The sequence below is a fragment of the Odontesthes bonariensis genome, chromosome 13 (genome assembly GCF_027942865.1).
Source record: "Odontesthes bonariensis isolate fOdoBon6 chromosome 13, fOdoBon6.hap1, whole genome shotgun sequence".
Taxonomy (NCBI): domain Eukaryota; kingdom Metazoa; phylum Chordata; class Actinopteri; order Atheriniformes; family Atherinopsidae; genus Odontesthes; species Odontesthes bonariensis.
Window position 1 is genome coordinate 25,439,010 of NC_134518.1, and position 25,122 is coordinate 25,464,131.

Genomic DNA, 25,122 nt, shown 5'->3' on the forward strand with positions numbered 1-25,122 from the left:
CAAAGCCTTGACATATAGGCTCTGATGTTCTCTTTGCTATTGAATAGAAAATTGTCATCACGCCAAGATCTACAGAGCGCTAAAAGGTTGTTAGAAAAATAAGCTTGACGATGATGTTTATGACTCTGGCAAAAGGATTTATAAATGTATCCAAATCATTTTAAAGAAATCCTTCCATTCTGAGAAAAATCCTCTATGAATGGCAAAGATTTCCATGTGACTGCCAATTTGAAGAGTACTGGCCTTCTCAGCAAATTCAGCCTTCGAGGTAATGTTTAATGGAAAAAGATCACTCCAACAAGCCCTACAATTTCACAGGACGTGCAGGCAAAGAGATGTTGCACAGATCTGACCTAAAAGTGAAGCACAGCATGAAAACATCTTTGCTGTTCAAAACCAACATTGGAACCAAAGTACAGTTTGCCAGTGAACGTACAGGCAGAAATCTGGTCTTTGGGAAGGATAAACTCTGAGCAAATGAGTCACAAATAGAGTTAAATGGTCACAGTAAACACGGAAAACATATTTTCTTCAGAAGAGTCAAATTATATGATACCTTAGCTAAAAATCTATTATAATATCTACGTTTTAATGGTGGTAACAACAGATAAGAGAGCTGTGTGTTTGAACAATATGTATCATGTTACTACAGACATAGAACTAATACCTGTCTTGGCCTACATTGTTGACGAATAATTTTGTTGGGAGATTTCACAAGCTTCTCTGTAAACTACATGGTAGAAGACACAAAAAAAGGCATTTCTTTCGTCCAGAACCTTAAAAAGTCCGGATGTGTTTTTATACTACTTTTAGCATCTTAGCTTCCGTTTCATAAGCTGTAAAATACACTGATGAGCCCAAGAGTCCACAAAGATCTCTGAGGATGACCTCTGATGTCCAGAACTAAGAACTTATCAAGAGATGGAGCTATCCTGGAACAGACCTGTTCGAGTATATCGCCCTGACAAATGTGGAGATTTGCTCTGTTGATCTGCTGTAGAAACCTGCCACTGCAAACCTGAATCCCATCATCACAACCCTCCTTGTTTAAAAGATGTCTAAATCAGTGATCCTGTCATACTGTTTCAGCTCTTCTGAACGTCTCTGTTATTTACACCCGCAAATTTCCCCTTCCCCTTAACATTTGCTGCGGCTGTGAGATAAGTAATGCAACTTCATCTGTGAATCATGAGGTTTTGGCTCATTGGTGTAGAGTGTCTGTGGATTCCAGAGTTAGACCTGTTGCTATTGGACCAGCAGACTTTCATTAGCATACACCATCACCTTCTATGCAAAGAGGCACCCTGCAACTGCCAGTTTAATGTAAAGCAACATGAATGACTCACTAATGTGGCAACTGCTAAACTTTTGAAAGTTGTTATAATCTAATATTGAAAGCAGATCCCTTATGAAATGATTTAAAGCAAAAGCAGACGAAAACACAGCACACACCAACACACACACACACACACACACACACACACAGAGAGCTTCTAACCAGAGAATATCAAAGAAACGTAAATCATTCAGAGCCCCAGAGTCCTTAAGTTGTTTTTCTTTTTTGAAATCCTTATTCATGAATTGAACATTAAGGGGTTGTCGATTGATATGATAGACCTGAGGTATACTGAAAGTAAACTACTGAAAAGTTCTGAAACATTCTTTGCATTCAGAATTTAAACAAAGATATAAAATAATTGACCTGTTCTGTCCCTAAAAAAGAAGAAGAAGCAGCAGCAGATATGTTCCATATGTAACTCTGGCTAACAAGCAATTTCCATAAATGCTGTCAGTCCACTTAGCTCTCCTAATAATACCTCAGGTCTGTGGCTCCTGCTGGCTGACAGAGATCTTAAATGTCATTCATCACCAGAAAGAACAACTAATGGCCATGTGTTCTGTTTGAGAAACTAGTTTCTCTGAAGCCTATTTGTCATAATATCACAAGTAGACTTTAAAAAAAGACTTTTACAAAAAGCAAAGAAACGACTCACAAGTTACTGCTGCTTGATGTTTCTGCTTAGGAAAATATTGCAGTCACAGGAACTAACTAAGTAACTGGTGTCAGCAATGTAAAAATGTGATTACGGGTGCAGCCGAGCAGGGAAAGGAACCAGAGAAGCTCAGCACTCAGAAGGAGCACTTTGAACTTCTGGTGGATCTGCTGGTTCGGAAGTCACAGCTTGATTCCATAATGTGGCTTTAACATTGACTAAATATCTGCAGCATAAATGTGGAGATAAGGGTGTTTGTATGCAAGAGTTTGCTTTTGTGCGTGCATGAAGGCAAGTGTAATGAGACAGTGAAGAGTGGATATCTCTGTTAGAATAAAATCCAATATTAGATGCAGAAAGCTGACAAGCACACCATGATTCCTTGATACTCTGAAACGCCCCCCACAGTGCGAGTTACACTTGAAATGTGTAATAATCCACTGAACAACACTAAGAATTCAATCCAACACAACATTTCATGTCTTTTATTTTTAAAACAGAATTTTAATATATACTGTGTTTATTTCTGTTTAATTTCTACATATTTATTTGAGATACTATAACGGGCTCAGTAAAGACGGCATTCAGCTTTTAAGGAGAGGGAAATGCAAAGGAAAGTATCTGTGACAGAACTCAATGTCGTGTTACCATTTTGTTCAATCTTTTGTTGCTTGCAGATTTTACAGTCGATGAATATGAATGGTGTTGCTGTACAGTTCCCAGGATGTGCGCACCACAATTTGTGCTATTATTGTCATCAGAACAGCATCACAGCTTTCTTAAAGTGATAGTTCGGAGTAGATTCACCCTGGGGTCATTTGAACCGTGACATCCAGCCAAGTAGCCCACCCGAAGTTTTTTCGATCTTGGCTGAACATCAGTTGAGTTACTGAGTTATCCTGAATAGCTTAGTACAAGCACTAATGGACCCTGGCAGTATCTCCAAAATTACCACAAAGCAAGGCTGCTCAATTTCTCCATTGATAAAATAAATTCACAACTCTACAACATAAAAATTCATAAAAATTCATGTAGAATATAGCATATACTTTGTTGTCTACAGTAGTAGATCAACCCTCATCTTACTTTGAAGCTCCCAGATCAAGGAAGTGACGTCGACGCAGCTTTAGCAGCAGAGAAGCTATTAGGCTTGTGTTGATAATAATAAACTCCTGGACTATGTACAAACTTCCAAATGCATCGTTCTGTGAGTACAGACCATATTTGTACTACTGTAGAAGTTTGGTGTCATGGCATGTGATTTTAGTGTGGTAATTTTGGAGATACTGCTAGGTTCCATTAGCGCTTGTACTAAGCTATTCGGGATAACTCAGTAACTCAGCTGATGTTCAGCCAAGATTGGAAAAACTTCGGGTGGGCTACTTGGCTGGATGTCACGGTTCAAATGACCCTAGGGTGAATCTACTCCAAACTATCACTTTAAATACTGGATTAGGGGTGGGCGGTATGCACGGTATCATGCCTTATGCGGTATTTTTCACCAACGGTAGAGATTTTTTTGCCATACCTTATACCGCAATAGCTCATGAGTCCGGCAGTAATGCAAAGTTTTGAACATCCGCTTGGATATGCCGGGCGACAGTAATCGCAAGACAAGGTAACACGAGTAATTTGTTTTACCACCTGCGGGCTAACCATGCTCCGGAATATGAAACGAGTCAAAGCCGGTGTTCTGTCGACTTCTCCTACTTGTCGAGATTTACTACTTTGTGGTTTTGCGCATGCGCCGAGCCGATTTTCTAAGTTTCGTTTTCAAGCCCATAATATTTTGCTACCCTGCGTCTCAGCTGGTGTGTAACGGTAACATCCTCAAAATCCTGATTATTTTCTCTTTTGGAAGACATGCAAAGTAATAAAAAACTTATCGTATTAACAAGAAGTTAGCTTAATATGCACAAATGGGGTGTCTGAAACATGACGCATATTTGAGCATGTTGAATAAGTGGAAGGCGCCTATGAAAGTTACGTTATCCAAGAGGCAGCGGTTTTTCTCTCACAGAGTTTATTCGAGGAAATTGACCTTTTCTTATTTTTTAAATATAAATATAACGTATATATTTTTTATATTTCCTGTGTTTTCTGTTTTGCACAATACATTTAATTTAATATTGCTGCAAACATCCTGATTGAAAGTGTTTCTTTGGTGCTATGGTAACCACTGAGAAACTGTTCTGTTGTAATTTATATACAAAAGTACCATACCGCGATATATACCGTATACCATCAGTGGCTCAAATTTTACCGGGGTATACATTTTAGGCCATACCGCCCAGCCCTATACTGGATCACAACGTGACTTTTGTTGGTGAGGAAAGAAGAATTTTCTTTTGACATGAAAGCAGAAACTAATACGCATCAGTATAAGACTTCTGAGCAGACTGCAGTGATTTCCTGTTCAGGCATTTGTTGAATGTAAAATAAGAAGTTACAATTTGTAAAGCTGCCTTTTAAACTCGTCCCCTCCTGTCTTGTGCTTGATTGTAGGAAAGTGAAAAGAAAGTGAAAAGAAAGCAGCCACACACACAGAGTGGAGCAATAAAATCACTGAACTTGAACATAATCACCAACATTTCACCGCATTTACACTCTAAACCAAAAATAAATGGTGTCCATATTTTTTCACATAACCCCGTGGGAAGGTGCTGCATCACCAGATTTTAGGGAGTCTCTGAAAAGAAGTACACCACGTACCGCTAAAGGATCTTAAGACATGACTGTAAAAGGTTATTTTGGCAGAAGTCTGTATGTGGTTAAATATCTTCTGCTTCATCAGCATTTAAACATGGATGCAGCTTACAGGGTGTTCTGGTTTATGGTCCACAAAGTAAACAGTTAGTTAGTTAGTTTGTGAGTAAACCAGTGATTTTTTTCAGACTAAAAGATCCACTCTGTCCCGACTGATTTGTTTTCAAAGATATACGTTCCAAAACATAAACCATCATCTTGAAGGAATGATGTTCAGAGATACAAAGGACGATTATCGAGAGATTTATTTGACATCTACTTTTTGTACGTGAATTATTTCCAATAATAGAAAATAAGTTCCCACTAAATTAATATGACATTTAAATAAGACGTTTCTAAATTATTTATGCGTCACTCAGGGGCTGTAAAGACATGGCTATCTTGGAGGTTAACAGATGGTGTCATAAAATGAAATAGTCATCACCCTTAAAATATACTATAAAGGAAATTACTGCCTCCAAAATCATTTTCATCGTCTCCAAGGAAGAAGGGCAAACATCAACTATGAAGTCAGCCGCAAGGGTAAAAACCAGTTAAATTGCTAATTTCTGACTGCTCAACACGTCCGTTGTCGACGTGACATGACATCCATACCAAAATGAACAATTTAGTAAGGCTCTCTGTTTTAAAACAAGAATTATTGTATCAACCTGAAAAGTTTGACACAAAAATGGACTCGTGAATGATTTTCGATAGCAACAGAATGTTTATGTTCATGCATTTGGCAGATGCTTTTTATCCAAAGCGAACTTACACTCATATCCACGGTAGGCAGGTAGCGTAAGGGGGTCTTGCCTAAGGACCCCTACTGGAAGTAGTACCTTTCATGCAGAGGGAGGTCAGGATTTGAACTCCGGTCACCCACATGAAGGGCAGCAATCTTACCAATACACTATCCAGGAGGGCAGTTTGTGAGAGTGGTTTGCAATAACACTTATAATCTGAAGAGAAGATTATTCCTGTGAAATATCACCCCACTGTCCCACTATCACTTGCTTCTTTGTAGTGGGAACAGCCACTAAATATTCTGGATTTTCTGTCCTTCATGGAGGATATTAAGACATGATCATCACTGATCAAATTCCTTTTTTTCCCCATAATCATTGGAATAAGAAGGGAATACAGTGTGCTTGATCCATATAGTTTAAAGGCTCATCCTTTTAAACCTTACTAAGAACATCTTTTTATATGTAAATGTTACATTTTAAAAAGAAAATAAGTTGGACATGGAGTCTGATTTAGCTTTTCCAGGATAAAATGATCCACACTTGATTCACTTTGACATATTAACGTGGAAAATGACAGATCTGAAACGGTATTATTCATCGTGATAGTGTCATCTCATTGCAGATTCACTTAGAGACACAATTTGCACTGTGTCAGTGCCAGACAAGATTTTAGGCCTAAGCTGTCAAGGGAGTATATACAGCCTGTGAGACATTTTCAAGTTCATACTGGCTTCAACAGTCACAACAGAAAAAGAGCAGATGGACCTGCTCCTTTGTGCTGGTGCTAATTGGCTGTTATACACACAACACAGAAAAGGGCCAAGGGAGGAAGAGTCAGGGACACCAGAGCACCAGTTCCTGCTTCCTCTTTCAAAAACTTTTATGCCAATGTCATGGCTTTTTTTTTTGGCACCTTATAATTGTCTTGGATTTGTAACTTTTCAAATACGCATAATTTAATTGCAATCAATTACATCAATGTGTTTGTGTTTGTTTGTTTTCCCAGTAGCCATTTAGCTACTTGCTCCACAGGAGGAACACATCTAACTAATCAAGGTCACCAATCATGGTGTTGAGCTGCAGATGTGGAAAAGTCACTCAACTGTTTCAGCGAAACCCAGCAAATATCGACAAAGGTTGCATTTTGATCAACCTACATAGTCCTTTTTGCCTAAATAAACTCAAATAATTCCTTCAGAACACAGCTTCTTATGTTTCCACTGATATTTAAAGTTAATGGAAATGAAGGAACTGCATACTAAAGTAAAAACGGTGGTAGTGCACTTCAACTGCATCATATGAAACAGCGATGTGACACTTTTGTGCTTCAGATTCTTTCCACTCAAACAATCAGAAACCTGGTTCATTTAGCTGATTTCTTCAAATAAATTTTTTAACTAGGCTAAACACCACATACTACGCAAATCTGAACAGATTTCACAAGCTTTGGTGGATAGTAAACATGAGATGACTAAGGGTGAAAATTTAACAATGGGAGTTAACATCCATTCAAAAAAGCTGCTGCAAGTTTCACCAATTTTGCAAAATCTATAGAATCTTTTAAGATTTGAGAGTACTTTGGGGGGAACATACCCCTTAATGTAATTCTGGGTGTGTGCTGTAGAAATGGAAGGGGTCAGCGAAAGTACAACTCAAAAAGTCGCTCGTCTCAGGGGGAAATTCCTGCAGTTGAAATACAGGCCAAGAACAAAAAAATATATAAAGACAACGACATCAAAGATATTGTGTGGAGAAGAGTTTTTCAATGAGAACAGTTGATATGCAGCCCATGGTACACAGTGTACTTTGAGATTTTGTGCTTATAGGTCTCAGCCAGCCATTTTTCCAGAGTACTATTTATCATGTCAATCTATCCATTTACAGCACTTAAATTTCAAAAAGGTGGAGAACAAGCTCAGCTTCTCTTCAACCTAATTATCTCATCTTACTTGTACAGGGTCTTTCAGGAGGCTAGTAAGATTGCAGTACGTTTAATGTGAGCATAAATGCAGTGTTGAATTTGGTAATGCTTTTCTCGCATCTGCACCTCAATGTAAGATTTTAATTATCTTAAAATGTGAGAGTTTGACGGAGATCAATTTTTGTATATGAGTAATGAGAAAAGGGAATGAACAAATATTAATTATTGAAAGGATTTAGGCCATGTAGTAAAAGTGTGTTCTGTTCATTGCCCGATAAAGCAGGGCTTTGGGGCAATGAACACAGGAAACAGGATGCAAAGATTTATGGTAGCAAACATAGAAACTCAAAAGTTACCAAGAAGCCCATAACTATTATTCAGTGCTACCCTCTGCTCTAAGCTTCAAGCACTCAGCTGAGAAAAGCTGGTGAAACTGATTCAGACACACAAGAGATACCTTGTGTGGCAGAGCAGCAAGATCTTTTCCACAGCCCACACCTTGAGTACACAAAGGGAGAAAATCTGGTGTCAGCGAATGTCTCCCGTTTCCACAAAAAGATCCCACAAGATAATGCTCTGGATAAGAAGCCTGACTTGTACCATGAAGATTTCACAAGATAAAAAAGTTAGGAGCCCAGTTTCATATTTCTAAAATATGTCTAAGGTATTTGAAAGCTGGCAGATATAATATGGAAGTTACTGTTGGGATTTTATAGTCATACGGTAGAACGATGCGGGCTAAGCATATGGAACTCAAAAGCCTGGGAAGCAGATGGGTGCTCTTGTTCCCACAACCACTAAAACCACTCTTTCATTTTTACATTAAAACTTTGAGGCGTGTCGATTCTAAGATTTATCTTAACGCAGTCGTGGAGAATTCTAATCGATTCAGTGACGGAGCATAATTGAGAAAATTGAAGCCTACACTAAAGTACAGTTTATAAAATGGAGATTTTTCTGCTTGCCCGGGTTGTAGTCAGTGGCCATAAAAAAACAAAGAAGAAGAAGCAGCAGCTGAAGAAGAAGAAGAGGAGACATGTAGCTCCAATATCATATTAAGATTCCTGTGATGTTTTGAGTGATACGGGGAGGGAAGACCGAGCTTGGCAGCATTTGATTAAAAATAGTTTAAAAGCTGACATCTGAACTGTGAAAATTAGAAAGCACAAACAAGATCAAATGCACACCCCTTTTAGGGAAGAGAGGGAAGAGAGTCACCGAATCTGTGGCAGCGTTCAGACCATCTGCGGACATGTTCAACTGTAGAGAAACCCTTGAAATCACCAGCTGCTGAAGCTGTTACAGAAACGCCTCTACCTGCACTCCACAGGCAAATGGCGGTCCAGGTAAAGGAGTTAATGACTAAAGCTGGTTGAATAGCCATTACATGAGGTTTGCGGCCTTCAGAAGTGACGGACTTGTATGTATCATACAGTACGTAAATGCAGTTTTTTATATGCAAGTCAGTTGTCTGATTTTAAAAAAAAAAGGGGGAATTCAGGCTGATCTGTGCTTATATCTATAGACAGAAATGTAGCTATGTGTAGTAATGTAAAGATGTAAGACCTTGAGTTCGGTCCGAATGGAATGCTTTGTTAATCTCTAAGAGAAATCACATCGTAAGTGTTCACTAAAAGAAAAACTAAAAAAACGATAAAGTAAAGCAGAACAAATGACAAGACAGATTACTTATTGTCTTGGCACAGTCGTTGGACAAGAAAATCCAAATGCATCTTTACATGCATCAAATCATTAGCAGGTTAATCGTCAGCAAAGCACGAGGGAAGCCAAAATTCACAGCAATATTCTCACAGGAGGATTGCATGCCAGTAAAGCAAAAATACAAAATCTAAATGATAAGAATCTATGTTTGGACAGCCTGAGATGCATTTTGCTTTGGTAACTGTGAAAGGAAAATTGTGCTTTTGCTATTCAGTTGATATATTTTTAAATGGATCTAATCACAGTTTACAAATAGACAAAATAGAGAATGAAGATAAATGAATTATGATAAGAAAGTTGGGCTGAGACGGCACATTTCTTTCCCTCTAAATGAGAATATAAGACACGTTGCAATTTTCTGTGAGTTGGCATCTCGCTTCATTTGAGTGGATTAAGAAATTAATGAAAAGTGCCAAGTCAATCTGACGCTTCTAAATTAAGTAGCAAGTATCCAAATGACAAAAGTAAAAGGCGAAGAGGGAAGTTGAGGATAAATAACTGGCTGGGGAAATTTTGACAGAAAGAGAAGTGAAAAACATGGCAGCTGAGGAGAAGAGAGTGGAGACAGAGAAAGGCAGCGGACGCTCCAGGCAATGCCATCTGTGGGTGTATCTGCAAAGGCGGCATGCCACACACCTGTGTGGGACTGCCTGTGAGATAATGCCCCCAGCACAATGGCCCCATGGCCACCTGTGCTGCCAAACAGGTGTGCAGCCCAGCCAATTAAACTATTAGACAAACACAGGCCTCTGGGAGCAAATTAGCAGGCAACACAAATATCAGAGGAAAAACAAAAAGCAGTGGTAAGCACTCACAGTGAGGAACAACAACACTTTGTTAGTGAGACTTTCATCTCACTGTACAGACAGGAGTTCTAGGCTAAATTAGGCAAAGTACTGGGTCTAACTTTTTTACTAAGTAAGTGTGTTGAATCTAGAGTATAAAAATCCATATATGAATATTTAAAATTGCTAACTGTGTGTTAAAAATCGAAGCTATATTTAACTATCGTATATCAAAATGGCACTAATATTATTTGAGTCATCAATACATAATACATACAGAGGTAGCAAGCAGACAGAGAGGCGGGATTGCAGGTAAGAGCACACACTGCATCCAATTGTAAGGTAGCTCTAAAACATTATTCATGCGGGCTTTTACTTTAGAATCGACAAGCCAATATTAAGTGTGGTATTACGTGACAAGCCAGAAGCAACAGAGAGAGCCTAAATCCACAGAATAACTGATTCAAGTTCTCCAAGATGCCTCCCAAAACATACCTGCCATTTATTCAGGAAAACTCAGAGCAAGGGTAAACAGATCTGTTTGACAAGCATTCTGTTTGCTGTTCTTTGTGTGAAGTTAACAAAAATATTCAACGCATTACTTTTAAACACACCTTTGTGCCCACAACTTCTGAGCAGTGCCAAGCAGTGATTGTAGGCTGTACACAAAGCATGAGGACAGATTCTTTTCTCGTGAAAATGGTTGAGGAATGATTGCACTGATTTAAACCTTGTTCTCTGAATCTATTCATAAGTTTTAAAAGCAGCCTTGGCCTTGTAAACTACAAAAAAAGTGGAACGTGGGTAACAAACAATTGACCAGTTGGTGGCAATACATCAACATTCTGCAGGGATGATAACTCATCTCAGCAGTGAGAAATTGTGTTTATTACAATCCTGTTTAAAAGAAAACCAAATGCAATAGTTTGCTAATCATTTTAAGCCTCAAAGACAACTAGGCTATCTAATGTTAACTTCTGAAAACACATTCATAAATTTTCCATCCACCTATCCATCCATTTTCTTTAGCTGCTGAATCATATTCAGGGAGGTTTGGGAGGCAGGAGCCTATCCCATTTGCCATTGGCTTGGAGGCAGGGTACACCCCGGGCACGTTGTCAGTCCGTCACAGAGCCAACACATAGGCAAACCAGACAAACATCCATGCATGCTCACCCCTGCGGTCAACTTAGAATCACCAATTAACCTCACAAGCATGTTTCTTTTGACTGTGGGGGGAGAATATTCAAACTCCACACTAAGACCAAGAACCAAGAACCTTCTTGCTGCGAGATGAATCACAACAGCATCGCTCCGCGATAAGAGATTCTGGGAGCTAAACTGACCTGCCAGCAGCACAGCTCTATCAAGCATTGTAAACATTTTGAATATTGAAAGGCAAATAATCAAACAAAGAAAATCTCAAACTGCAGTTGAAATCCTATATGAAGAAAGAATGAAAACGACTTTTTACTTTCAAAACTACAGAAAATCCTCTCCTCGGTCTCCAAACACAGAGTGCAGTTAAAGAAGAGGTAATCCAACACAATAATAAATATGCCACAGCCCCGACATTTTTAAAATGTATTGTTAGCATCAGTTTCAAACTGAGTGGTGTTTTTTTTATTATTTCTAGGTCTCAACATTCGATATGCGTCTGTGCTATTTTCAGTCAAATACAGGGTTTAAATGGTTGGAAAATCGTTGAATCCAAACTAATAGCAACCTAACTGATGATTATTCTGAAGGTGGAATTAAAAAAGAAAAGTATGAATCCACTGCTGCAACACCATCGTAATGGTTACGTCCAGTATATGATAACAGCGTACAAAAATAATCAGATATAGACTTCCTATTTGTTGTAATCTATATTAATGACCTACTTTCACATTAATTAGAAGTAACCCTATCCATGCTTCAGAAAAAGAAGTCACTTTCCCCAAGAGGAAAATAAGAGACATTAAGACGAACACATGGCCTGTTAGTCAACATTCGCATCATTCCCCTCTGCACACACCCAAGGGGGCTCCCTGGTCAGGCTTAACGATCAGTTGGAGGCGACTCCTTTATCAAGCTGGACAAAGGTTCAGTCTGTTATAAACACCCACAGGGCTACCCTCGTCTCAGTTAGACACCCGTCGGCCTTTCTGAGATTAAAGGCTCTCGACTCCCCACTTCCTCCTCCAGTCACAGCTTCATAGATCTGCGATCACTAAGAGAGATTATTGTTGAACCCATGATCTGAATTGGACTGAGCGGGTTAAGAAAATGGATGTTTAACTACTTTGCAATTCACTACGCTATTCGAAGTATATGTTGGTGCTATTTTATACATGTTCATTTGTGTGAACTAAATTGGATTTTTCTCTAATATCTCAGAGTTTATCCATCTTCCAGTTGCTTCTTTTAACCTGAAAGGAAGTGAGAGGCTGTCACAGTCCCAGCTAAATAAAGAAAGAATCTCAAGAAACCTGCATTCTTTCTCTCTCTTCGGTTGGATCCTCTGGCCTCTGGGAACCAGCCTTTTTCTCGTTTCATGTCGATGTCCCAGGAGGGAGCATCAGAGAGACCATCTCTCTACTTTTTCACCTCTGATCACCGAATGCTCTGCCAGTGCAGGCACTGAACTTCTTTCGTACAGCAAGAAAAGCCTGCAACTGCTGTGTTAGCCAGACACACACCCTTGAAAGTTCGACAGCAGATTAACAGCCACATTCTAAGTTGGCTTGAGTGCTAACTTTTGCAATGAAAATGGAGAAACTAGTTTCTCCAACGAACAGCACAGACACACAACGCAGTCCTTACTATTACTCTGCAAACAATTGAACATGAAGGGGTCGTGTCTGTATTAGCACCCGGTTCCCTCCTCTTAAGTTACAACAACAATCCCAAGTTAGACAGCACGAGTCTCATTTGATGATAGTTAAAGTGACAAATACCCACAAACATTACGGGTGGGTTTTGAATTGCCATATGCTCTGCTTTTTACAGTCCTACATGAGAGTAGAGTCCACTCTCCAAATTTTGCAAATCCACGGTTTTCCAACCCTCATTTGCCGCCGCACCTGAGCTAAATGAATGTGAGAAGCTCTGCTCAACGCTCTCGTTTGCAGCCAATTTTTCTGCATATCCAGAATGAACAGATTTGAGATAGTTTTCAAACTGTACTTCAAATCGTCACTCTTAACACACAAAGTCGCCGTTAAATCAAGAGCGACAGAAAGTGGATTAGAGGTGGTAACACCGAAAATAAAATAATAAAAACAGAGAGCGATGAAAATGTCTTTGAGGTTAAAGATAGGAATAAAAATTGTCATTTGTTAAAAAAAACAGAATGATACATTATCAAGTAATGTGATTCATTTTAAACTGATTTAACAGCCTCGTCTTTGCTTCCAAACTGTTTAATTCAGGGATGCAGGTGACTTGACACAGATGAAATAGAAGCTCTTCAGAGGCTAAGCTGACAGGTCCACTCTCTGGGTCGACATAAAAATGTATTCCACTTATCCAGTGACCATTTAATATGCACCACTCATTGGTTCACATTAAGAAATATCTCAACAGGGGCCTGCTGAATAATTCAGACAATCTGCTATCACTAAAGGTTCCATTACACGAGAGGGACAAAATTAAACCTAAAGATCTCTACAGTAGTAACATTAAAAAATTGAATCAGCAAGTAGAAAAATCATAAATGCTTCATAATGAATGGCTCAATAGTCAAGAAGAACTCAGTAGAGAGAGAGGAACTAAAAAACATAATTTTCTAACATTTTGTCCACATTTGATTCAATAAACATGGAGAAAAGGCCTTTCGACTTACAATAAAACAGCTTATTAGCTTGTGCTTATTGTTCAATTAAAGCATTCAATGCGCTCACTTAAAAGTTAAACTTGTGGTCTAAACAAACTGCTCTGCATAGATTCATTGAGCTTAATTAACATAAATAAACGTAATAACAAAAGCAGGTTTTTTTTGTGTCTAAAAACTGTTGTTTATTCTTGATAACTCAATTATGTGTCCCCTCACAGACAAGTGGAAATTGTATTTACAGTCAGAAGTAGCTGCATCCACTGCTCAACAAAGAAGAAAATGAACATTTTAAGTCCCACAGCTAGACGCCATGACGCATCCTTTACCAGTAAATGATGCAGTCCACCCTTAATGAGCTTCAGTCACTAACCTGACAGGGTTACTGGTCAGAGACACTCGGAGGGATTCCAGGCAATTGAGCAGCTTTTCTTCAGTGATCCCAGAGCGAAGTTCATGGACATATTCTTGGGATGAAAGTGTACTCTCGTGCTTGCTGTTCCTGAGTCCACCCTGCAAACACAAATCACATCACCCAATGTCATAAAACAGCACTCATACACCTCTGAAGGGCACTAATGAATCATTTACATCAACAACATATATTTCTTTTTGTTTTTTTTACAGAAAAAAAAAAAATGAATTACAGGCTAAATAAAAAGGAAGAGGAACACATTTTATTTAGAAACAAGGCCAAGTCATTACAAACGCTAAAAAAAAGATTTACATGAAGCAGTATGTATAGATTACTTCTTGTAACTAATTCTATCTTTAGTGTTTTAGAAAAATTAGGTACACCCGCCAGTTCCTCGTTTTCTCAATCAGTCGGCACTCTAATGATGGACCATCCTCGCAGAGCCAAATGCAGGCTCTACATGTTATCAGCAGCGGCTCCTGGTTGAACTTAAATGGATTCTGGTGTAAAATCTCCACTGGGATATGTTGCTACACTGATGCTTACATGATGAGACCATCTACAGCCAGCATTACACATTTAGCTCCGCAGGAAAACCCATCTACAGTCTGTCTTCATATTAAGTTAAGACTGTACTATACACCGTCCTATTGTTTTAAAGTGACGGAATCTTTATTTGGACGAATAGTCCACCGATCGACCAAATCAAAAAAGCTTTGCATGTAAACTGATTTCACATCGCTGTCACTACTGCCAGTACGAGCTCTATGAAAATATCTGTGGAAATTTGGTAATTACTGGATTCTGTTGTTAAAATCCTAGACTTCAGGTAGGGGTTGAGCTGAGGCATCATACAAAGCACATGAGGAAACACGCTGTGGAAACAGCGTCACACATGCCTAAACAAAAATAAAAACACTGCGTTCATCCCTGGACTGCTGGTTCCCCACAAAGTGAGCTGTGCTAATAGGCAGTTTGGGAAGTAATAAGCTAGCTCATTTATCTGGAGAAAAGAGAAGCCTGCTGCTCTGCCGCAACGCACAGACAACATGAATGAAACAAACCCCCCCCCTCTTTTTTTTTTGTGGGTGCCAAAAACCAGAGGCAACAGCAAACTAGCATTTTTTTTTTTTTTTCCCATGTAAGCTGAACTCATAGTTTGATTGGCTGAGTCATGAAATTAAAAGGTGGTTTAAAATCATGTTCCCACATGTTCCTACATCATCCTGCCCCTTATAATATAGAAATGTTACGAGTTCTGGATCTAGACTTTATTTGAATCTCCATCTGAATTCTAACTGGACCACTGGGCTCATGCAAAGATGCCCTTTGCTGGCACACTGCATGAAAGCACTCGTTTAATGAAAACACTTTTAGTAGTTGTACTGTGGCTACTCCAAGAGGGATAATCCCCTATTGAGAGGAAGTCTGAAGCCATAGTATTCATTATCCAACAGAGCCAGTATTCCCTGAACAGGGACTTGCCAAAGAAAAGGGACCCGAGCAATTTAAGCAGCTGATTAGGACAGCGCATCACATTGTCAGATCCAATAATGCAAGCAATGCAGGACCAGCACACAGACCATGTCGATGTGATCTACTCGTCAAAAAGAAAAATAACTAAATCTTAACGATTGATATCATACTTTCAGGGTGAGCATGGTTGAGCGTAGATTAAATACACAACATGTCTCCTGAAAATATTGTTAAGTTTTGTTCCATGACAGCAGTCAAAGAGTAGGGTTTTAAAAACCCTGCTGTCTGTAGCGGATCAGATCGTAACAAAAGCAAAACAGGTACTTTGGATAAACGTTGGAGGGGCGACGTGTCAGAGCCGCAGCTTGCGAAGCTTGAAAGATTAAAATCTAGTGACATCCTTGAGTCAGTGATGGTTCTTACACAGGTTTGAAGATCAACCTAGTTTTGACTTTGGTGGCAGTGAAGCTTCCCAGAACACACTAAGGAGCTTTACAAAAAGGTGATTTATCCGGCATTGTTGTAACAGTATATTTGTCTCTGAAAGTATGATTAGTACTGTACCGTTAAGCTCATGCAGTTGTACAAATAATATGCGCTACAAAGATGGAATTATAAATTACTGAATGCAAACATTTCACCCTTTCAGGTAGCGTTAATCAAATAAGCTAAGCTTAAGCTGGCTCTGGTATGACAATAGTTCAGCTAAAGTCAGGTGGGTGTGAATGCAGGAATACGTCAAACATTCTGTGTCATATGACAGCATGACTTGTCAGCACTGATAAGCGGAGTGACACTAACATTTAGTCAAAAGCATTTCCTCAGATGATTATGGATTTGAGGAAATCATTGTGCCGCCGTTAGACTTTGATCTTGCAAATAGCACTCTGCTGTTTCACTGCTGAACACATGAGTTTCGTTAGGGTACAATTACTTCACCATCAGTGGCCAGACCAAGATACAAGGACCAGAGAGGTACCAGAGAGGTCAGAGAAAGCAGACCGCACTACTTGTACTGCTGCAGTACCTTGATTTGAATTTTTTGTCTTTATTTTTTGGGAATATGCCAATATTTGAGGGCCTTAATTGGATCATAGTTTACATGTTTTGTTTGATTTTTTTTTTTTAAAGACATGAATCTATTTGTTTTCAGTTCATTGTGGTTTTTGTTAGTCTGTGCCAAACCCGTACCAAACTGTCATCCTTGTTAGAAGACAGACTGCGTGTACCTCTGTGTGCTTTTGCAATTCAACACATCACTGATAAAACTTTAATTTCCAACAGTATTCTGACAAAAGAAGAAGAAATCCTATAGGATGAAAAGGCACAATTTCAAGTGTAAAAATGCCGCTTGAATTAATGCGATTCCCATTTTGGATATGGCTGATTATGTGACTGGATTTTCAGAACTGTGCTTCCTCAGTAATGGGCAATGAGAGACAAATACATCACTCCCTTTTTATTTATCCTCCTAGCTCTCAGTAGTTCCCAGCAAGCATACCACTATGTCCAGAAAAGCCAGAGCTCTTGTTTCACCACATGTTCTGACCTCTGGAAACCAAAGACACTGACCATAAACTGTTTTTTCATGACCCTACCCCAAATCAATAAAATCCTTTGGGGTAATATCAACATTACGCCACCATACTGGCAGCAGAAAAACAGTCGGAGGAGCAGAAGGGGAAGCGGGGGGTGGGGCAGCTACCTGCCAGTCTGAGTAACAAGAATTTTTCCTGTCAGACTCACAGAAATGGTCAACGAAAGAGGTTGCAGAAAAAGGAAAGGGAAGATTCAAGGATGAAGAGAGTTGCTTGTGTAGTTGGAGATGAAGTTTTAAGATGCAAAAAGTTAAAGGAGCAAAGGGTGTTTCAGGGTTGGAAACAGTAAAGAAAAAGAGAAACAAAGAGGACAGAGAGACAGACCATCAGGAGATGCTGAAACCTCAACTGCAGAGGACACGCACATCATTTTGACCACAGCCTTGAGCCTCATCTCCGAGCCGCTTATTGAATCCCCTATTTGTCGATAACAGTATTTCCTGCCAAAGAAAATAGTGCTGGGAGCAATTACTTCAGTGAGCCTGTCAATTTCATTTTGCGGGGTTAGGGGACCATTGAGGGCCATTCCCTCATCCACCGTCACCTCTGTCTCCCTTTCTGTATGCCGTAGGGAGTGACAGAGGGCCGTGCCGTCATTGGAAGGAAGAACAGGGAGACAATGCCAAGGTGGCTGCACCTCCACATGTCATCTTCACCTGTAATGAGCCTATAACAAGCTGGCACCTTCCTCAGTGCCCAGTGCTCGGCCCACTCAGGCAGACTGATGGATACATTATTCAGCTTCTTTGTCAGCTCACTAGAAAACCACATAAGCAGCAACATGTCTGGCCTGGAAGCTTGTGCTTGCAGATACCCCAGCATCCACGCCAGATATTTCTCTACCGTTCAGTCCGCCTGGCTTCTCTCCAGGCTACTCAATCTTACAATCTCGCCTCAATGTTTTTTCCAATATTTTTTGAAGTTGTGCAGATAGCGGATGCTGTTTGATTGCTTTTTAATCAAAATAGCAAAAAGAAATCATAACAAAAATTATTTACATTTGAGTCTGCAAAACCCTCAAATCCATAAATTTGAGTTACATAGCTCCAAAAGATGTATTTAAACAACTGTACAGATGTGACAATTACTAAATAAGCCTTATAGTGACGACAAGCAAAATGCAAAGACATTAGATAAACCATAGATAAAAAGAAAAACCCTAAACTAAATTGATTATATGAATTTGACAAAGCAATAGAAACCTGTTCAAATTCTGTAAAAAAAATATTGCTTGTCCTATGATTCTGGATGAATAAATTCAGACAGAAATTATGAGTTTACTGCATCTCATAATTTGTCCCCATCCCTGGGATGTAATGAATCTATTCTTATTAACTTACATGGTCTCCACCCTCAACCCCAAAAAAGTCAGAGAAAGTTATAAATTACTGGAAAAACTTAATTACTCCTTCTTTGTGTGTAATTAATTAAAATTACTTGAGCACCCCGCTGCTGAGAGTAAAAATAATAAAGATAGAATCTCAGCAATTAGAGCATATCAATCTGGACGATAGCCACGTTATAACTTAATTTCCTGGTCATTAGGGGTTGATAGATAAGTTGATAGAAATTATATCACAAGAATGGATAACAGACAGACTAGAGACAGGTGGAACATGGCTCACCCTTTACTAATATGACCTACAAGGAATGCTATCAACACGACTATACGAGGAAATAAGGTTTGCAAACATTCACCAAAGACGTCGTTCTATAAAAGTCAGCAATCTTACGTTTAACACAATCGAAAGTCTAACGTGAGAGTGTGACAGCAATGACGGTAAAGGTCAACGGGAACACGGATCAGTTGAGATGCTGCTTGGCTGGACAATGAGTTTTCCCGAGCTCCCCCACCCCACCCCACCTTAAAGGACTGAGTTCTGCTGCCGGCAGATAAGACATTTCATCTAACCACCAGGGCGCAGGGCTCCCGGCACAGTGGGGCATTTCCCAGCAGACCATGTGGCAAAGCATTTCATCTCTGTTTCTCATCATCCATCTACAATTCAGTCTTTTTACTTCTTCCTTAATACATTCTTTTTTTTTCCTTTCTTTCTCTCACTCTCACCATCGTGAGGTGTTTTTGAACCTTGGATGACAGCTACAAAGAAATGTGCATTTATCTGTGCACGCCAGGGGCTTTTCCATCCTTTTTTTCTTTTTATTTTCTTCCTCTTTCTTCTGACTATTGTGGTCAGAAGGCAAAATCTACAGAGCTTTATTCTCCCATGTCTGGGTAACTACAACTTGCTGATAACAGAAACAATTAGTCCTACAACATCCCATGAATAATCAGGCTGGTGCCATCGTAGCTTGTGCCTCGGCGAAACGACCTCACTGTGAAAAAGCGACAAACTGGGAAAAACAACAGGGCATTAGGTTGGATGGAAATATCACTACTGGGGCCACTTTGTAAAAAACACGCCGCAGTCACCGAGGCATTATGTGCTCGCTGATCCTACTGTCGCGAGGAAGATAAACTGGTGACAACAACTGCCAGAGTGATGGCTTGTAAAAGCAATACATTAACACACAGCGATGTGCTATTTAAATGTGAGTGAACGAAAGGTCAGATTTAATATTTAACACTGAATTTAAAAAAGCGATAACATATTCAGGGAAAATATGTCCTGTAATACTGAAAGACCAACTCTTTGATTATAGAACAGGTTGGCTGACGCGATCAACACATTCAAGGGCAATTAGTGAAACAAAATACAGAAGAGCACTTCAGCAGCTATTTAAACAGTTACTGCAACTGGATGGTTGTATGACAGATGACATTTTTGCCAGAGGCTGCATCACAAACAATAACATATTTTTTCACTTTGTCCTGATTACTATTAGAGACGTTGTTGTTTGTTTGTTTTTCAGATGTAAGAGACAATATTGAAATGACAAAGCAATTGGTGAAATGTTAAAATGTTAAACAGTTGTTTGTTAAGTGCCGCTGTAACAATAAGTATGAAATGTATTTCTCTGCATCCCGTTGAGCTTCCATTGCTTTCGTCACTAAAACAATGCAGTTGCAGTTGTTGAACTCGTAACACTTGAACCTTGACCTTTGCAAGAGAAACGACAACTGTGGTTGAGTTCCGCCCTTTTAGGTGGCCTTCTTCATTCCTTTCTCTTACAAACTTTTAGCTTTCAGCTTTACCTGTGCCTGAATGTTCAAGCTTTGGATAAAACAACAATCGTCTCTGTCCTACTGGCCTTGTCCCAAATGTGACCCCATAAAAGCAGAGCGATGGGCCCCAGTCAGCAAACTCCTTTGGACTCCACCATCATCGGTGTATTATAAAATGTTTTGCACAATACAGAAAACCAAAATTCATCATCACACATCACCGGAGATCAAGCAGTCATCATCAGTCAAGCAAGATTCAACGCAAAGGTTTAAGTGACACTGAAACTCCAAACGCCGCCCATTAAAAGTGAACTCAAACAGTGGAAAAAAAAACGTTGAACTTTCACTAAAGCTCACCATTACACACCTCACAGCATGGGTGTTCTCAGGATTCTGTTGCATGTTCTTCATCTTACTCTCAAGGTACAATTAACTAAAAATGGCTGCGATGTCTCTGAATTCCAGTGTAGGAATATAACGTGTATTTCAGAATGTGAGGAACAAATCGAGGGTATTTAAAACTCCTCTTGGGCAAACTCATTCAAACCTGCTCGTGGTCTTAGAATTGGGTCCGATTTCAGTGCTCCTACATGATCCCTTGAACCTTCATGTCTGAAACCACTTGGGTTAGAACTTTGCCTTGGCTCTATTGATTATTTTAAGCTGTGCTGCAGCAACATTCACATCCTGAAGCAAGAAACACTTACAGTGCACATAGATAAATGCACAGTGGGTGTCGTACACTTTTTTAAAAATTCACAAAAATGTCATTCAGTCTATATATATGAATATATCCACACACGCACATATATACATAAATATGTATATAATGGCCACTTACAGCAGAGCTAATTAATGCCTGACAAGAGGGAAAGTTTGAGTCACAAATTGTCTGCATTGTGTGTGTCTGCATGTGCCCGTGTGTGAGCATGTCTGTGCTTATATTAAAATGGATCTGAACACAAGTGTGTGTGTCTGTGCGTTTTTCAAGTTGTGTTTGTGAGGGGTACAGAATATTCCCTGAAGCACTTCTTCCTGTGCTTTGCAGGACTGGTGTCTGCACTGAATTTCAATGACACTTCTATAAAGATAGGAGCAGATGTCAGCCAGCTCTCTGAAAATCAGGTACAAGAGAGCAAAAAAAAGTGGAGGGAGTAGACAGAGTACGCACTGGAGATGCCTCGAGTTATGCAGGAATGTAATAAAGGAAACAAGTTGGGTTTTTTGTATAAAATACAAGCAAACTCTAAGTAGGCATCAGTTTAAACTTACTTGGTTGTAGTCTGTGTATTGATTCATTCTCTAGATAATAACTGATCAACCGGGGTTTCTATCTTGCCGGGTACAAACATACACTCACTATCTGAAGTGTTGCTGGAGTGTGATCAGATCTACAAGTGCAAAGTAGCTTGGCAGGTTTACCTGACTTGTGAAAAAAGGCAAGACTCACTTGATTTCCTTAGTGCTACTAGATGTAGTTTTTGTCAGGCATTTAATTACTTTCATGACCAGGCTGAGACCCAACCACTTTGTTCCCAGGCTTTGCATAAACACATATTTTCACATTTAATATATATATGGTGTAAATAGGATATATATAATACAGCTAATGGCCAGGTTTCTGTGAGTTGAAATAACAACATAAGATCATTCAAGAAAGTTATGGATTTTTTTTCCTCCATTAACTCAACCTAGAAATAAAACCTTGCAATGACTGCTTTCAAGATGATGCACAGCACTCCAACCACTCACCAATCAATTCAAGGTCAGCGAGTAGCTCGATACTGTCCCAAAAGTTCCCCAAAAGCACAAAGAGATGAGGTATTTCATATGTAGATAAGATGAGAAAAAGTAGTCACTTTTATGCAAAGTGAAAAATAATATGACAGAAGAAAATTTGAAAGGCAAAAGAAACACTTGTTTCCTTGCACTCCCAGTGTTGTGGCAGAGGGGGTTAACAAGTGAGCTGTTAAGGAGGATAAGTCACACAGGATCTAATTTAGGTTTTCACTCTGGTCTCTGCTGCATTGATTGAATTGTGAAGGCCTAATGAACTATGTACTTGGCACTCTTGTTTCCAGCTCGGGGACTTTGGGTCTGAAGTCAAGAGCTGCAACTACTGACTAAAAGTTTGGAAAAGGACTACAAAAAATAAAGTCTGAAGACAGAGAATGAAAGCTGAATCAATGAATAAATGAGCAAGATACTAATGCCGGTTTCTAATGTGTGTCCTGTGTATGCTTCTCCGTCTTTCTTCACTGGACCTCTCAATAAGGGACTAACCTTGATAAATCATACATAGGGCAAACACACTATGTGAGCAAAAGGTCCAGGTTAGTCTGACATTTGCTTCTTCAATGCATTCCCCAGTGATTCAGCTGAATAAAAATAATTTTTCTAACAATAAGAAACACTTCAAATATGTTCTTTGGACTTAAAAAGATACAGGAGATTCAATGTGTTGACAGAGTGCGATGCAACAGATCGCGAGAAGTCTCAAGCAGTCAGAGACGCAGGTTTAAGGTTTCTTGACATACTGTCTGTACAAAACAAAGCCTGAACCTAATAGAGCATTACAATGGGACTGAAAGTGATAACATGAGATATTACAAGGAGTTTTTTTTCTTTTCAAATGATTATCTAAGCAGTTTATGCACACACAGTTAAAATGGTTTATTACTCCTGCATGCAAACTGTTTGACAAAAGGTCATTCATAAGTACAGTCGGTAGATTTGTCGTAAGCGTTCCGCGTTGGAACTTTTATTTCTCAATAACTCATTCCTCTATTAACAGCTTTCCACCAACTTGGACCAGGTGTAGTATTAGAGACAGTTTAATGATGATTTACCTTTAGGCCGATTTCAGACCAGAGCGTGGCGTGGCGGCAGCGAAACGACGGCAGTCTTACGCCGGTTATCAGGCGGTGTGTTCAACTTGGCTTTTCACACCGGACAGTCCGCGGCTGCGGTAGTTCTGCTCCAGCCCTGTCTGCATTCCCCATTCATTTCAACGGGACACCGCCGGCCACCGCCGGCCGCTGCCGTCCAAATTCCGCTCGAGTTCTATTTTCCAAAAGCAGCGTGGGACGGAGGCGTTTCCGCGCCGCTACCGCCCGACTACCGCTGCGTCGGTGTGCAAGGACAGATCTGTTTCCATGTATTTTCACCTCCGCCGGTGAAAATCGCTTCCGTTCCGCCACGCTTTGCCGCCCTGGTCTGAAATGGCCCTTAGAAACTTCTATGGACTGGCTTTGCTTTTCTGGGCCAGAGATCCCCCACAGAACCATGAAGTCGCTACACACTGCTATTCCAACATCAGCTGTATGTTGTTTGAACCTGACACTAGTGTATTCTATATTTCTGCAGGGGACCAGAGCGGGAGGAAATAGTTGGTCTTTGACTTATTTAGATTAATGTCTCAGCTTATATCTATCCAATATGTATCATTTAGACTTGGATTTTACACTGAGGAGTGTGCAACAATGCAGACAGGTTTTAGCTTTGTTTCACCCCCGTTAGTAGCAACAGATTTGCATTGGCCTCCCTTTTACCCCTTGCTGTTGACTTTTTGTTTGACTGCTTGTGCCACTGTGTGAGGTTAATGAAGCTCAGCTGATTTGGCCTGGGCATGATTCTACTCTGATGGGAGCCAGAGTGGTGGACCAAACCCTTGCATGACCCAAAGTCACATCCTTGTGTTGCATTGGTACTACAGAAGGTAATATCCATCCTAAACTATACACTACAACCTGTGTGAAACACAACAAGGGTTATACTCTTAAACCGTACATTTGTAATTGGCAGAGGGATCTAACATCCTCTGTAACTTCTTGTCTTAGTGATTCTGTGAAATAAAGATTAGATTGTGCTGTCATTTCAGCATTATTACATTTATTTGTGACAAGTAACGCTTGGTGGGCCCCATCTAAATTCAAATACTGCTGCTTCTGAGAGAGTATGCCCCCTTATCAGCAAAGTATACAAAACCTACAAGCCATCATTTCTCCATCATTCTGTGAGGACAAACTGCAGACAATGTGCAATAAATAACAAAGAGGGGGAAAAATAGTCAGGATGATTGAGGACAAAAACTGGGCTCAGGTAAAAATGATTTGGCAGAGACGTTAATGATGTCCAATCCCCACACAGGTTCTGTGGGCAGACTCTGATGGACGGGACAAGCGTGATTTATAACAATGACAGTCCTGGGAGAATGGTGATGGGCCTTGCCAGGAGCAGGTATGCAAGTTTGTTTGAAACTGCATTCATGTTTGTATTTGCTGGAATCACCCTCAATTTATATGGGATTGTAAGTTAGATTAGACGGAGTTCTAATCAGGTAAAAACACAAATACATTCACACATTCAAACTGAGAGCAAGAAACAGATCTGCATTTCGAGAATCTCGAAGCAGTGGGCTGGGTACACAGGATTCCGTTATTATTTCCAGAGCAGTCAGCTTTGATCTCCCTCTCATGTCTGCATTGGAGTTGTCTGGTCTCTAATAACCACATATACATTTCCTCTCCTCTTCCCTGTTAGATAAATAAATAGGATTTCAAATTGTCTGGTGCTACCCATCAGAAGGAAAACGTAATCTATGAAATATCTTCCCATGAAAAACCTGCACTGAGAGATTATCTTCTCATCACTCAGACAGCACATCTAACAGAAAAGGGTGAGACAGGTGAGCTGTACAGAAAGTGGAACACTCTTTCTATGTGTGAAGCTGGGAGCATGTGTGCAGGGTTGGAAATTAACTTTTTTTGAGAAAAT

The 25,122-nt window shown here is 39.8% G+C and overlaps 1 protein-coding gene across 8 annotated transcripts in view; it reads right to left on the reverse strand.

The window, feature by feature from the left end:
- The window catches only part of diaph2 (diaphanous-related formin 2), a 366,461-nt gene that overhangs the window by 262,134 nt on the left and 79,205 nt on the right, over positions 1-25,122 (reverse strand). For all 8 annotated transcript variants that reach the window (XM_075481764.1, XM_075481768.1, XM_075481771.1 and 5 more), the window contains one exon: positions 14,104-14,243. In XM_075481764.1, the coding sequence (XP_075337879.1) occupies positions 14,104-14,243 (140 nt within the window). The remainder of the gene's footprint in view (positions 1-14,103; positions 14,244-25,122) is intronic.